Below are 16,427 nucleotides of genomic sequence, written 5' to 3' on the forward strand. Positions count from 1 at the left end.
ACAATGAAAGAAATTGCATTTCCAAACTTCCAAAAGTGAGACAAAACAAATTGAGTGACAGGTTAAAAAAGATCATCTATGCATATGCAGTTGAAGAACTGACATCTGCTTAAATGAACTTTGTTGAGGTTGTGTGTGAATAAATGATCCCTTAACAAGAACACTGTTGTGCTTGCACAGTTTCTATCAGGAAAGAAAAAACCTCTTGCCTCTTTTTTTCCCGTCTTTGGAGATTATAGTGATTGGTGTGAACCATACAATTTCACTTTTAAATTTGCGACTTCTAAAAATTCTTTTTCTTCCTGACATCATAATGTGGCCTCAGAAAATCAGACAGTTGTTATTACAAATAAAGAGCAGCTCCACTCAGACGTTGAATAGACAATTATAAATGTCTGGATTCTTTCCCTTTTTGTGGTGGCTGCTTTTAGATGTGGAATAAAACCACATTAACCATAGGACGTTGTTATTGGTGCTTAGTAGCCTATTCCTGCCACATCTATAAAGTATCTTGTTAAAAATTTTTTTTCGTTGTCTAACAATAACTTTCTGCTTTATAAGACTTCAAACAGGAAGCACTGAGGTATGAAAGTATTAAAACTTCAGAAGACAAAGGGACCATAAAATATTGTCAAATCATACTCTCACATTTGATAGGTGAGAGTGAGACTGTGAGAAGAGTGAACGACCTGCTCAAAGGCACACCCTGAGTCAGTAATGTGCTGAAAGTGTGTTTGTTTTTCTGATTCCATAGATGGCCGCCCGTGCCCCATCATTCTCTGGGATGCATCTTTATCTCCAACAAGTAATGACACCCATTCTTCCGTTAAGCTCACCTGGGGAACTTATCAGCAGTTGCTGAAACAGAAATGCTGGCAGAACGGCCGAGTACCCAAGCCTGAATCGGGTTGTACTGAAATACATCATCATGAGTGGTCCAAGATGGCACTCTTTGATTTTTTGTTACAGGTAAGTTTATCAAATTAAGCAAACAGTTACCTAAGACTGGCACTGACTTATATTAGCCTGACACTAAGGAATGTTCAGCACCTGGAGTTTTTATGAAGCTGGTGATACCTTCTATTAGGTTGGTGCAAAAGTAATTGTGGTTTTGGCCATAATGGCCAAATGCAGACGAAGCCTCCAGGTAGCAGGCTTCAGAGAGAAGAGGTTGTAAATGTTTCTTATCAGACTTAAAGAGGTACCAGACTCTTAATCTCTCCTGGACCAGGAAAAAAGATCTGGAAGGGGATTCTCTACAGAATGTAGATTTTCCGCACAAGTGAGAGCTTGGCAGGGCCATTTCAAAATATATCAAGGAAATACATCTTGGAGTAAAATACTTTGATTTCTTTCAGGGCCCACTGTCTGTCATGCTGGTATCTTATTGCTACAAAGAGAGTTTGTTTTGTCGATCTTAGGTTCTCTTTTAATGTTAATTCTGGTCAACTGTGCCTGAATTCCAAAGAGAAAAAGGTATAAGGAGGCATGCCCAACCACCCTTTCCCATCATGGCCTGAACTAGTGTTCAGGTTTACTTTTATTTTTAAATTTTATTTTATTTTTTAATTTCAATAGGTTTTGGGGGGACAGGTGGTGTTTTGATACATGGGTACATTATTTAGTGGTGATTTCTGAGGTTTTGGTGTACGCATCAACTGAGCAGTGTACACTGTACCCAATGTGTAGTCTTTTATCCCTCACTCTCCTTCCATTCTTTCCTCTGAGGCCCCAAAGTTCATTGTATCATTCTTATGACTTTGCATCCTCACAGCTTAGCTTCCACTTATGAGTGAGAACATACAATGTTTGGTTTTCCATTCCTGAGTTACTTCACTTAGAATAATGGTCTCCAATTTTATCCAGGTTGCTGCAAATGCCATTATTTCATACCTTTTTATGGGTGAGTGGTATTCTATGGTATATGTGTACCACATTTTCTTTATCCACTTAATTGATGGGCATTCGGTCTGGTTCCACATTTTTGCAATTGCAAATTGTGCTGCTATAAACATGCATGTGCAAGTGTCTTTTTTGTATAATGACTTCTTTTCCTCTGGGTAGATATCCAGTAGTGGGATTGCTGGATTAAATGGTAGATCTACTTTTAGTTCTTTAAGGAATCTTCACACTGTTTCCCATAGTGGTTGTACTAGTTTACATTCCCACCAGCAGTGCAAGCATGTTCCCTTTTCACCACATCCATGCCAACATCTATTATTTTTTATTATGGCCATTCTTGCAGGAGTAAGGTGATATCACACTGTGGTTTTGACCTGCATTTCCCCGATCATTAATGATGTTGAGCATTTTTTCATATGTTTGTTGACCATTTGTATATCTTCTGAGAATTGTCTATTCATCACGTCCTTAGCCCAGTTTTTGATGGGATGGTTTTTTTTTTTTTTTTTTTTTTTTTTTTTTTTTTCTGTTTCTTGCTGATTTGTTTGAATTCCTTGTAGATTCTGGATAATAGTCCTTTGTCATGCATAGTTTGTAAAGATTTTCTCCCACTCTGTGGGTTGTCAGTTTACTCTGCTGATTATTTCTTTTGTTATACAAAAGTTTTTTAGTTTAATTAAGTTCCATCTATTTATCTTTTGTTGTTGTTGTTGCAATTTGCTTTTGTGTTCTTGGTCATGAAGCCTTTGCCTAAGCTGATGTCTAGAAAGGTTTTTTGGATGTTATCTTCTGGAATTTTTATGGTTTCAGGTTTTATATTTAAGTCTTTTATCCATCTAGAGTTGATTTTTGCATAAGGTAAGGGGTGAGGATACAGTTTCATTCTTCTACATGTGGCTTGCCAATTATCCTAGCACCATTTGTTGAATAGGGTGTCCTTTACCCACTTTATGTTTCTGTTTGCTTTGTTGAAGATCAGTTAACTGTGAGTATTGGACTTATTTCTGGGTCCTCTATTCTGTTGCATTGGCTATGTGACTGTTTTTATACCAGTACCATACTGTTTTGGTGACTATAGCCTTATAGTATAGTCTGAAGTCAGGTAATGTGATGGCTCCAGATTTGTTCTTTTTGCTTAGTCCTACTTTGTCTGTGTGGACTCTTTTTTGGTTCTATGTGAATTTTATGATTTTTTTTTCTAGTTCTGTGAAGAATTATGGTGGTATTTTGATAGGAATTGCATTGAATTTGTAGATTGCTTTTAGCAGGGTGATCATTTTCACAATATTAATTCTACCTATCCAAACACACATGAGATGTGTTACCATTGGTTTGTGTCACCTATGATTTCTTTCAGCAGTGTTTTGTAGTTTTCCTTGTAGAGATATTTTACCTCCTTGGTTAAGTATATTCCTAAGTAATTTATTTTATTTATTTTTTTTTGCAGCTATTGTAAAAGGGGTTAAGTTCTTGATTTGATTCTCAGCTTGGTTGCTGTTGGTGTATAGCAGAGTTACTGATTTGTGTACACTAATTTTGTATCCTGAAGCTTTACTGAATTCGTTTATCAGTTTGAGAAGTTTTTTGGAGGAGTCTTTAGGGTTTTCTAGGTATACAATTATATAATCAGTGAACAGTGACAATTTGACTTCCATTTTACTGATCTGGATGTCCTTTATTTCTTTCTCTTTTCTGATTGTTCTGGCTAGGACTTCCAGTATTATGTTGAATAGAAGTGGGAAAAGTGGGATGTTTGTCTTGTTCCAGTTTTCAGGGGGAATGCTTTTAACTTTTCCCCATTCAGTATAATGTTGGCTGTGGGTTTGTCATAGATGACTTTTATTACCTTAAGGTATGTCCCTTCTATGCCAATGGGTTTTAACCAAAAATTGATGCTGGATTTTGTCAAATGATTTTTCTGCATCTGTTGAGATGACCATGTAGTTTTTGTTTTAAATTCTGTTTATGTGGTGTATCACATCTATTGACTTGCTTGCATATGTTAAATCATCCCTGTATCCCTGGTATGAAACCACTTGATCATGGTGGATTATCTTTTTGATACGCTGGATTGGTTTAGCTAGTATTTTGCTGAGGATTTTTGCATCTTTGTTCATTAGGGATATTGGTCTGTAGTTTCCTCTTTTTTCGTTGTGTCCTTTCCTGGTTTTGCTATTGGGTGATGCTGGCTTCATAGAATGATGTAGGGATGATTCCTTCTTTCCCTGTCTTATAGTGGAATAGTGTCATAGGATTGGTACCAGTTCTTCTTTGAATGTCTGGTAGAATTCAGCTGCGAATCCATCTGGTCCTCGACTTTTTTTGTTGGCAATTTTTAAATTACTGTATTAGTTAGGGTCTCTAGAGGGACAGAACTAATAGGTTCGATGTATATATGAAAGGGAGTTTACTAAGGATTTTTGACTCACACAATCACAAGGCGAAGTCCCACAATATGCCGTCTGCAAGCTGAAGAACAAGGAAGCTGGTCCAAGTCCTCATATCTCAAAAGCGGGGAAGTCGGCAGTGCAGCCTTCAGTCTGTGGCCAAAGGCCTGAGAGACCCTGGCAGATCACTGGTGTAAGTCCAAGAGTCCAAAAGCTGAAGATCTTGGGATCTAATATTTGAAGGCGGGAACCATCCGGTGTGGGAGAAAGTTGAAGTCCAGAAGACTCAGCAAGTCAGCTTCTTCCACCTTTTCTGCCTGCTTTATTCTAGTTGTGCTGGCAACTAATTAGATGGTGCCCACCCAGATTGAGGGTGGGTCTGCCTCTCCCAGTCCACTGACTCAAATGTTAATCTCTTTGGCAGCACCCTCACAGACACACCCAGGAACAATACTTTGCATCTTTCAATCCAATCAAGTTGACATTCAATATTAACCATCACAGTTACTGTTTCAGTCCTTCTGCTTGTTACTGGTCTGTTCAGAGTTTCTATTTCTTGCTAGTTTAATCTGGGAGGGTTGTATATTTCCAGGAATTTGTCCATCTCCTCTAGGTTCTCTAGTTTGTGTGCGTAAAGGTGTTCATATTACCCTTGAATGATCTTTTCTATTTCTATTGGTTGTAGAATGCCCCAGGCGTAGAGATCAGTTCAGTTGGTTGGGGGCTTAGAATTTTATTTTTGGTTTACATCATCCTGCAATAATCATACTCGCCATAGCTACCATTTGTTGAGCTATGAGAAATAGTCTTACCCCATTTGGGAGGTGAGTAAACTGAAGTTTGGTGAGGTTAAGTGTCTCACTCAAGTTCCTACAACTACTCAAGTCTGGAGCTGGGATCTGTTGGAATCTGTTGATGGTAAAAGTGTCTTCTTTCCAACATTCCACACTGTGTTTCAATGGTCACTTGGCCATGTAACTTATTTTCCTTCTTTCCAGTTAAATTTATTGCAAATTTTTCATGAAGAGTCTACATTAGAGAATAATAAATATTGATCATCTACATAATTGTGTGACTCCTCACGTTTTATAAGGTTTTCTTATGACTCTTTTCTCCCTTTGATAAATATCTTAGGACTTTCTCCAGCACCTCATTCTGATTACTGCCTTTCCCTTCCCCCATTTTAGAAAAAAAACTTTTCTGTTGTTGCATTGTTAACTAGTATCTTGTAGAAATTTAGAATGGCCTTAGGACATTTGGAAAACATTATCCTTTTGTTAATTGATTGTTTTGTGAGTGTGAGCAGGAGGAAGAAATTGGAGAAGGACAAAAATGTAGGAAGAAAACCAGTTTAGTAGAGTCACAGACTACAAAATAGGAACTTTGATGGAGGAGAAAAGGATCCCTGATGTCAGTGGTGCAGAGACACCAGCAAGGACTGAATTGGGGAGTAGGACATTTGACTTGGCAAGGAGGTGGTCAGCAGCCACCAAGTTCTGCCTCCTTAAAGAGTGTTCAAGGGTCCAGCTATAAGGCTGTAACTGGTTTTAAGCATTATATATGCATTATCTCATTATTCCATTTTATTAATGTACTAGCTCTGTGAAGTAGGCATCCTCCATTTTATAGGCAGGAAAACTGAGGCACAGAGAAGTTATTATCAAGAGCTATAAAGAGTCTGGGATTTTACTTTACTTGGAAGCTAACAGGTGAGTCTGCCACAGGTTGATAGATGTTAGCAGAAGATATGAGACTCCTGGGTCAGAAACAAATGACTTTATTACTCATGATATAGCAGGTGCCATGAGTTTTATGCTCCCTTGCCTCTCAAGTTCTATTGGGGCAATACAGAGTGGCCTTGGTGAATGCTTCAGATAGTGTGTTTATGTTACTGCTGAGGGACTCAAAGCTTAGGAAACCCCCCATTCTATAAGGGGCTGCTAGCTAACCTGCCAAATATTTGCCTCAGATGGATACATTATCTTTATTATCTTTGTCAGGAAACAAATCTGCCCTTCATCTCAGAGGGAGATACTCTCTGTTTGGTATGCTAATACTCTTAAAAATACATACAGACTTTGGGAGGCTGAGGCGGTGGGGGGGATCACGAGGTCAGGAGATCGAGACCATTCTGGCTAACATGGTGAAACCCCGTCTCTACTAAAAATACAAAAAACTAGCTGGGTGTGGTGGTGGGTACCTGTAGTCCCAGCTACTCAGGAGGCTGAGGCAGGAGAATGGTGTGAACCCGGGAGGTGGAGGTTGCAGTGAGCCGAGATCATGCCACTGCACTCCAGCCTGGGTGACAGAGCAAGACTCCCTCTCAAAACAAACAAACCAATCAACCAAAACAAACAAACAAACAAACAAAAAACCCCAAAAAACAAAACAAAACATACAGAACAAAATCTAATGTAAGATGTGCAGAAATGCCATGAAGAATTGTCTCTCAACAATTATCTAACTTGTTCAATGTTACATAGCTAGTAAGTTCCTGAACAGAGATATCATCAAATCTGGCTAATGCTAGATTCTATATTTTTAGCCATTATTGTGTAACTACTACCAAGTTATCCTTGGATTAATGAAACAGTCCATATGATAAAATGTCATAGTGATAAAGTGGAGAATGAATGAAAGTACCTAGGGTGAAGTAGGTAAAGGTTCTCACTATGAGGTCAAGTGTTTGGGGAGTGGTAAGCAGAGATATGGAAGTTCCTGAGAATGATTAGGTCAATGGAAAGTAAATTATGAACCTGGCAGTGAAGTCTATGAGAAAGGACCTTGAGATTTGAAGCTGATGAACATAAGCGCTAACCTATTGTGAATACAGGGCAAACCTTTATGTTCTCTAGTGACATGGGTTTTAATTCTGAACGCCTCAACTAAATCTCATTCCACCCAACTGCCTTTATCATTCTTTCTTCTATTGAGGGAAGCTCAATTTATGCAACATCTACCATGTGTTATAGTGAGGAAAACAACCAGAATGGTAGCAAAGTAGTACAAGGTGATTATCCTCACTGCCCCACTTTAAGCTTTTAAAAAATTATTTAGTTAAGGAAACATAGTGTATGAAACAAATGATAGTTCCATCTAAGAACTGCTGGATGACATAATATAAGTTCTAATTTTTATGAGGTCAAAAGAGGAAGAGCGCTTCGCCATAAAATAGTGAAGGAGGAAGAGTTTGAGTAGGATTGTAGGCTGTCAATGATAGAGAGGATAGGGACAAGTATGAGTAAGAATATAAGATTGGTACTGTTCTTGTGACATTCAGGGCATTCTAAATATACCATTTGAAGCAGAGAGTTCTTTGAGGGGAGTAGTAACGCTTGCTGCCTCTAAGAGATACGATTCAACATAGAGGAAGAGAGATGTTTGTCCAAGATGTGTGTTTACTTTGTAACTTTCTGCTGTTCATACTTGTTCCTGACTGAGCAAGAACAAATTCCAGCTGATCCTCAGTCTTCTTCTGAGTGCATCAGCAGCTTTAATCATTATCGTGCCTATTGTCTGTGGTCTTGAGGACGAATCTGAACATGTGAAATCACTATTAGGAGTTTTCAACAAAGATCAATGTTTAAAATCTGTTGCCCCCTCTGCCTGGGGTGGGACGGCCTTTCTCTTTTTTGATACTCCATAAGGTTGAGGTCTCTGCAAGACTTTTCTAGAACTTACTCAAATTATAATACCAAGATTGGAGCTCCTGATTTTAGCTATGGCTAAAGCACAAAGCTAAAATCAGAAGTTAATCTGATTATTAGAAGTTAATTTGGTTAGTATTTACAAAAGTAACACTGTTTGTCAAATTATATAGACAGGGATAGCAATTGAGAGAATGGACTTGCATATTTTGTTCATTCAACATTTATTTATTTCCCACAGTGCAAAAAGTAAGAGGCTAATTTCTTGCAGATGTTGCAGCATTTTACAATTTCAATAGTAAAGTATGAAACTACCTCTTTCCTTTTCTCTTACCAACTGTGGGAAGTCGAAAGCAAATTATATTTTTGCTAATCTTGTAGATGGCAATGGGCATTATTTATATTTTTCAGTTTTTCATTTTGAGCGATATTGAGGATATTATATTTTCTTTCCCTTTTTAAAAATAGAGACAAGGTCTCTCTGTGTTGCCCAGGTTGGAGTGCAGCGGTGTGATCAAAACTCACTGCAACCTCAGACTCTTGGGCTCAAGCGATCCTTCCACCTCAGCCTCCTGAGTAGCTGGGACAACAGGCGCATGCCACCACACTTTTTAAAATCTTAAAAAATTTTTTTAGAGACACGTCTCATCATTGCGCGCAGTCTGGTTTCAGACTCCTGGGCTCAAGTGATCCACCCGCCTCGGCCTCCCAAAGTGCTGGGCATGAGCCACCACACCCAGCCTCTATTTTCAAATATGTATAGATTATTTACATTTTACTTTCTGTGAATTGCTCACTCAAATCATTGTGCTTTTTTATTGCATTCTGTAGCTTTTTCTTATTGATTGATAAAAAGTTTTTGTATATCATGAAAATTAACCTTTGTCAATCCTATGTCTTAAACACTTTTTCTTACTTTGTTGTTCTTCTTTTGGCTTCGCTTACAGTAGATCTTACGCCAGATAAGTTTTTAATAAAATCATATCTTGATTCTTTTACTTCCTGTATTCACCATCATAAAAGTTTTTAAAAATTTAAATTAAATTAATTATTGCTTTTTTTTTGAGACAGGGTCTTGCTCTTTGCCTAGGCTGGAGTGTGTTGACATGATTATAACTTACTGCAGCCTCAACCTCCCAGCTCAAGTGATCATCTTGCCTCAGCCTCCTGAGTAGCTGGGACTATGGGTATGCGCCACCATGCCTGGCTAATTTTTTGATTTTCAATAGAGATGGAGTCTCACTATGTGGCCCAGGCTGGTCTTAAACTCCGGAGCTCAAGTGATGTTCTTGCTTCGTCCTCTCAAAGTGTTGGGATTACAGGCATAAGTCACCACACCTGGCCATAAAATGTTTATAGAACAATATCAATCAAAAAAGTGTATTGAATAAATAAATAAACAAATGGACAAACTTAGGTCATTTTTCGTGAACGCCATAGTAAATAGTTATCATTATCTATACATTCTTTCTCATCAATTACACTGAAAATTTTATTTTAAATCAGAATAAGTGCTTCAGTTAAATGGTATTTAGAAATGTATTGGATGGATATTTGTGAACAATCTTAGAAAAGTTATGCCTGAAGCAAACTAAAATCACTTGCTCTATGATGCCAGAGCAAGAGCAATGGAATACAGAACCCAGTTGTTAATTTTCTGTACACAGTATTCTTTTTGTTTTACCCATTTAACAAATCTACATTCACAAAGCGTATGCCATTTTACTGGGTCTGTAAAATGTGAGAGAAACACAAGTAATCTTTTATTCTTGAAGCGTGGGGTATAAACTGCCTAGACAAAAAGTCACCTCCATTAGGAAGACAAAGAAAAGTATTTTAGAGAGTGTTTGAGTCTCCAAGATTTGGTCAAACTTCTCTCAAAAGATTATATAACATAACAGGAGCACATTTAGGAGGTAGAAAACTTGCTTTTTGACCAAAGAGACACTGTATTGTAATGGTTAGGAGCTGGGACTCTGCAGTCAGCTACATTTTAGTCCCATTTCTGCTACTACTGATTTAACCTCAAGAAGTTGCTTGAACCTCTGTCTGTATTGGTGTCCTCATCTGTAAAATAGGAATAATAATGGTGCATATATAGAGAGCTATTGAGATGATTAAATATTTTTATATACATAAAGCATTTAGAATGATGCCTAGTACATGGTAGGCGCTCAATAATTATTGCTTATGAATTAAGCAACTGATCATCCAGAAATAAGAGTAGAAATAAGTAAGAATTAAATAAACTATTTTATGATTATTTTTATTTATTAAATGATAAGCCATTCCCAAATAATTTCATTTGGACTTTCATACGTATAGGGCTTCGCCTATTAAGCTTTAATTATTTTTGACTAGTCTGTCTTGACAAACTGTGAATTTCTCAAGGGCAAGTCCCTGTCTTTTTCAACTTTGTAACAATTCTATTAGCAGCAGAGTGTCTGGAAATGTCACACTTACTCAGGGCATGGTTTACTGAAAAAAGAAAAAAAACTACTTAGTTATATTAAAATATTAAGTTCAAAGTGTCAGATTAAAAATGTTAAACATGAAAGATATAAACTATTCTCACAATACATGTATATTTAGCTTTGTTAAAGGAAGAGAATTAGAAGTTCAGAAAATAAAAGAATCAAACAAGTAAAAAATATTTAGTATTTTTACTCTTTGATGGAGTTCTTCATATACTTACATTTTCTAAGAATAACTGTTTATTTAATGATAAATTAATGGGTGTTAGCATAAGGGAGGACCAACAAAGATATGTCTTGGGAGATATTTTTTTCTACCATCAAATTAAAAGCCTGCATACATTTCTTTTCACTTGATTGTAACAGACTTTTCTGAGCTCTTGTTTGCTGCAGACACTGAGTAGGTTTAGTGCTGGTAATAAAAGATGAATGGGACCATTTCCCAGCCCTCAAGAGTTATACAGTCTAGTAGAAGAGACAGATAATCACAGCAGAATATAGCAGGTGCCATAATTAGGAGTAATATTTTATAAAAAGAAATTTCAAGAGTGTAGACAGAAAATGTGACGTGTAATCTAGAAATGGAAAAACCTGCAGAAATTAGGTGAGTACAAGAGACGGGAAGAGAGTTTATGAGAGAGAGGAATTTTAGCAAAGGATTGAATGTATGCAAAAGTTCTTTAAGTGGGAGAAATGGTGCTTACAGAAATATCCTGTTCCCTAAAGGTGGTTTTCTCTCAGATGGCTATAGTAAACTTATATTCATAAATTCAACAGACAACAATAATATGAGTTGGTATGCCTTGCCTCCTAGATTTGTCTCTTTCAATTTAACTCTGTCCTCCTAATTCTTACCTGACTTCTAAAGAATTACTTCCTGAGTCTAATGAATTAGATTAAGAGGTGTTCATCTTTGTCCTACCTTCTCCTGTTTTTGATTCTGTGCATTTTTTTTCCCACTTAATGGTGTGAAAAAAGTAAGAATAAAAATTCCAACCAATCATTGTTGAAACAAGAGGGAACTTATTACTGTTCACGGAAAGATCTGTTTCTGCAGGAACATTCTATGTGCATAAGAAAGAAAGATTCCAACTATGGCCCTCTTGATAGATGATGAGGATTTTTCTCCTGCTTGATGGTCAAGGGTCTTGCTGCCAGCTTTCAGAGGCGAGTGAGGAAACACACTCACAGGCAGGTGCTATGACAGCAAGAGACATGGAGATCCAGGGTCCTAGACATTGGGATTTCAAATAGTTTGGGTTGGTTTTATTGTTTTGCTGAATCAGAATACTGCCAAACTAAATGACCTCTAGCCATGTATGTATTGGCAAGTTCAAGCAAACGAACGAAACAGTTTCGCATTAATTTTCTAGTAAACAATGAGAGATGATGTAGTTGAATGTCGTCTTGGCTTCAAGTAGCAAAAAAAGTCTGGGATTAGTTGTCAGTATTGGGTAGCATGCCGAGTTGGTGGATCTAGGGAGCAAAAATTGTCAAGGATCAGAGAGTTTAGAGAACAATATATTTCTGCTTTTTATTGTTTTTGAGGCATCTTCCCAATTTTTTAAATAGAGGTAATTAGAGTGGTTCGCTTAGTCACAAGGAATCACTTACTAAGGTAAAGGATAAGGGAATGTATGATGCTAGGCATTAAAAATGACAAATTCCAAACTTTCAGGTATGGACATACTAAGCACTGAACAGTATTGTGGTTATTATAGACTTTTAATTGTGTACAACTAAGTTTGTCATAAATGAAATTCAAAAGTCTGACTTAGACACAGTTTCTACTATATATATTTCCATAGTTTGTCACTAGGATAAATTATTTCAGTATTGATGATGTTACTTAAGATAATTAATGATACTACTTAATAAAATAATGATGTTATCTTAAGGAAGCTTCAGAAGACTTTCCAAATTATCTGGCAAAATTACAATCTTATTCTTCTGAGTATTGCTTGCAATAAATGAGCATATTGGGCAGAAAACTTGGTATTTATTGGGCACCTATGATGTGTTCACTGTTTTATATGTTTAGATGTATGGAGACAGAGAAAATGATGTAAAATAAGTACATATACAGATCTACTTATGATATCAAGGAACATGAATATTTTTTGCAGTGAAATAATGTAAACTAATGGTAAAACATGACAAAAAATGTAGAATTTTATCAAAGAAGAGTTTGGGCTATTTTAATATTAGTAACAAGGAAGTTTGACTTATATTTTATTTTATTCAATTATTTTATTATGCTAAGTTTAATTTATGAAACTGTATTTTTACACATCATCACATTTCAGGAGACAGCAAAAAGGATTTTTTTTTATGCATGTGTAGCTAAACAATAATTTACTTTAATAGCAAGTGGTCACTTCTTCAAACTTGATGTCCAGAAGTAAAATTGGTTACCTCATTAAACTTGATGTCTAAAAGTAAAATTGGTTACCTCATCACCTAGCAATTTGTCATCTTGACTGGCCTGTTTTTATTCATGACATTACTATTTTTAAAATATGCCAGGTTTGAGATTTTTGTGTCATCTTTTAATCTTTCTCTGCTTAGTGTTTCATATTCAAGTAGTAGTGAACTTTTATGTTCCTCAAAATCATTCCTGTCACTTTTTCCTTTTCATTTTTATTAATGTTACCTCAATCAGACTTTTGTCAATGTAGATCAAGTTGCTGTAAGAGACTCTTAACTAATCTCCTGGTCTTTAGTCTTCCCCAACTGCCAATTAATGTGCAAATCATTGCTGAATTTATCTTTCCATTTCCCTTTTAATCATATTGCCACTTGCAAAATAAAATCTCTAAAGACTTCCATTTGATTGGAAAATAAAGTTTAAATTCTTTAGAACATTAAAAATTATTATGGAAAATTAAACATATGCAAAAGTAGACAGGATATTATAATAAACCCCTATGTGCCTGTCACTCAGCTTCAGCAATTATCAGCTCATGATCCATCTTGTTAAATCTCTATCTCTATCTACTTTCCACATCCACATTAATTTCAAGAAAATAATTGGCATTATATTATTTCATCTGTAAATATTTCAGTGTATATCACTAGAAGATAAAACATATAAGCACATTACTACGATCACACCCAAAATAAAATTGAGCAGTGATTTAGTCAAATATCTGATCAGTGGCCACATTTTTGTTTCATAAATGTCATTTATATCTTTCAGTTTGTTTGTTTGAATCAATATTTAAATAATGCCCACACTTTGTGATTGGTTGACGTGTCTTCTAATCTATGGACTTCATCTCTATATCTTCTCTTTTCCATTTCAATAGCCTGTTGAAGAAACCAGATCATGTGTTTTGTAGAGTTCACACTCTAGATTTTGCTGGTTGTACTTTTGCGGTGCCTTTCTTTTGCCCTTCCGTTGTCTATATTCCCTATAGATTGGTGTTGAATTGATGATCAAATTTAGATTTGATTTATTTTGTCAAGTCTTCTTTGTAGATAGTGTTGTGTTCTTTTATCACAAGACATCATATCTGGTTAGTCCTTTTTGTGATAATAGCATCTACTGATGTTCACATTGATCCACCAGTTCACTGGGAATTGAAAAATGGTGAGATATTAATTATATAATTAATTCGTCATTTATTAGTTGGACTACTTCTTTAAAGAGAAATCTCACCTTATGTCCTTTGTGGTTATCCAAAGGTACAGTTTATATAGAAAAAAAAAATAGCATGCTTTTAATAAATCCCATGACCTAATTTGCTAACTTTCCAATCTTGTCTGCCACTATTTCCTCATACGGGGGGTGTGTGTGTGTGTGTGTGTGTGTTGTAGTTTGGTCTATCCACTGCTGGTTGAATATGCCCCACACTCTTTTTCATGGTCTCTTCACCACTGCCTTTAGTGGTGGAGATTGAATAGGTCTTTCTTTGAATGTTCCACAGTGTGGAGCTGCTCATTATGGTATTTGGTGCTGTAAGAAACCACAACATCGGCCAGGCGCGGTGGCTCACGCTTGTAATCCCAGCACTTTGGGAGGCTAAGGTGGGTGGTCAGGACATCGTGACCATCCTGGCTAACACAGTGAAACCTTGTGTCTACTAAAAATACGGAAAAATTAGCCTGGCATGGTGGCGGGCGCCTGTAGTCCCAGCTACTCGGGAGGCTGAGGCCGGAGAATGGCGTGAACCCGGGAGGCGAAACTTACAGTGAGCCGAGATTGTGCCACTATACTCCAGCCTGGGAAACAGAGCGAGACTCCATCTCAAAAAAAAAAAAAAAAAAAAAAAAAAAAAAAAAAAAAAAAAAAAAAAGAAAGAAAGAAAGAAGGAAAGAAAAAAAAAAAAGCAAATACAAGGACACTGACCAATGAATCTCCCTTTTGGGCATTAACCTCATTTTTCTAGTGGAGACTTGACTTTTAAGACCACATTCTCTCACTTCACATAATTTAAGCATTTTTTTCATGATGGCAGCTTTAAGAAAAAGAATAGCCTAGCCACCCTGACCTATGTTCATTATAGAGGCATAGCTTATGAGATACTTGTCCTCAATAACCAGAATGTACTTCTGAATGTTTTCTGATACATTCTGGTTATTGAGGCCCGATAGCTCATAAGCTATGCCTCTATGATGAACAGGGGTCATTATAACATGTGCTCGTACACATCCTTTTCAGACTGATCTTTGTCTCAAATCATATCTCTTCCATTAAGAAACATATAGATTCCTCATGTCTGCTTCCAACCTGAAAGCCTCTAGAACTTAATATATTCCTTCCATCTACTATCTAGCATTCATGCTCAGAGATTGCTGGCGTTGTTGTTCTAAAGCCTCATCTGCATCACAGGTAGACTAGAAAATTGGTTAACATAAGTTTTTGCTCTTAAATTAGTCTGAATTAAAGAAGGAAATGTCTGATCAAATATGTTATATTTATAATTTTCAAATTGCTAAGTGACAACTAGTTGAGCATTACTGGATTCATTCTAATTTTATTATTAATCGAAAGTGCAGTATATATTTTTAAATTTTATGTCTCTTTTGCTTATTTCCACCCTTGTGGTGAATTTTTTTTAGACTATGTTGAAATTGATCAGTGCATAGTATGCTTCAATGGCAAGTCTAGTTATAGACATAGCTGGGCTAGAAAGATGAGAGATTTGAGGAAGCCTGTGTGATTTAATAAATAACTATTTGAGATTCAAACATTGTTTAATGTATTGCTGGGACTAGCTTTTAGGATTGGCCTCTTCACTAAGCCTGTGCCATTGAACCATAGACAGTCTGAAACCAACCTTGTTGGGTATGTTCGAGCAAAGCAAGAGGTCAAAGCACTGAACCTCTGAGTAAGTCTGGTAGGATGCAAATATAACTGTTTTGGAAAAATGAACAGGATAGTGTTTTCATAGGAACATCTGAGAGGGCAGACAGATACTCATTGGGCTCAATGTATATGGTTTTTGTATGTATTTTTTAAAATTTATGACTCATTATTGGCTAATGAAGAAGTAGATTCAGAGAGGGTTAAGGGTTAAGTGAGAGCTGTTTCAACCAGTTCTAAAGTAGGATAAGTATTCTATTAGTTTCATGCTCTTCCCAGCCATATTCATGATGTTTATGGACATGTATCACTAAGAGTTATATGGAGCTTCCAAGAATTATTACTGTTGTGTGGTCAACTTGAATGAAACTGTTTGGGGCATGGTTTTTGTGTGCCTTTCTGGGAGTCCATACGGGCAAAACTATTTTCACAGTAATACTGAGACTTGGTTTTTTCGCTTTTTTCAGTGTTGATATATGCAGTAGTTGTTAAATCTGTTGATGCTTTAGCATAAATAAAGGCAGGCACCAAACTGTACCAGTGGTCATTGTACCCTTCACTGCCACTGCAGTCACAGGAAGAAAAATAACACATGAAATAAATGCCAGATTCCCTTAAAATTTTTCTTGAAGCAGTGAAAATCTACTAATTTTTAAAAATCTGTACTTGTAAGTCTCTGTCTTTTTAATATCCTGTGTGACAAAATGAG

At 36.5% G+C, this 16,427-nt stretch overlaps 1 protein-coding gene across 2 annotated transcripts in view; it reads left to right on the top strand.

Annotated features, from left to right (window-relative positions):
• The window catches only part of GASK1B (golgi associated kinase 1B), a 47,891-nt gene that overhangs the window by 16,059 nt on the left and 15,405 nt on the right, over positions 1–16,427 (top strand). For both annotated transcript variants that reach the window (XM_050789862.1, XM_050789863.1), the window contains exon 3: positions 755–969. In XM_050789862.1, the coding sequence (XP_050645819.1) occupies positions 755–969 (215 nt within the window). The remainder of the gene's footprint in view (positions 1–754; positions 970–16,427) is intronic.

Source organism: Macaca thibetana, chromosome 5, assembly GCF_024542745.1.
Source record: "Macaca thibetana thibetana isolate TM-01 chromosome 5, ASM2454274v1, whole genome shotgun sequence".
In the NCBI taxonomy this organism is placed as follows: domain Eukaryota; kingdom Metazoa; phylum Chordata; class Mammalia; order Primates; family Cercopithecidae; genus Macaca; species Macaca thibetana.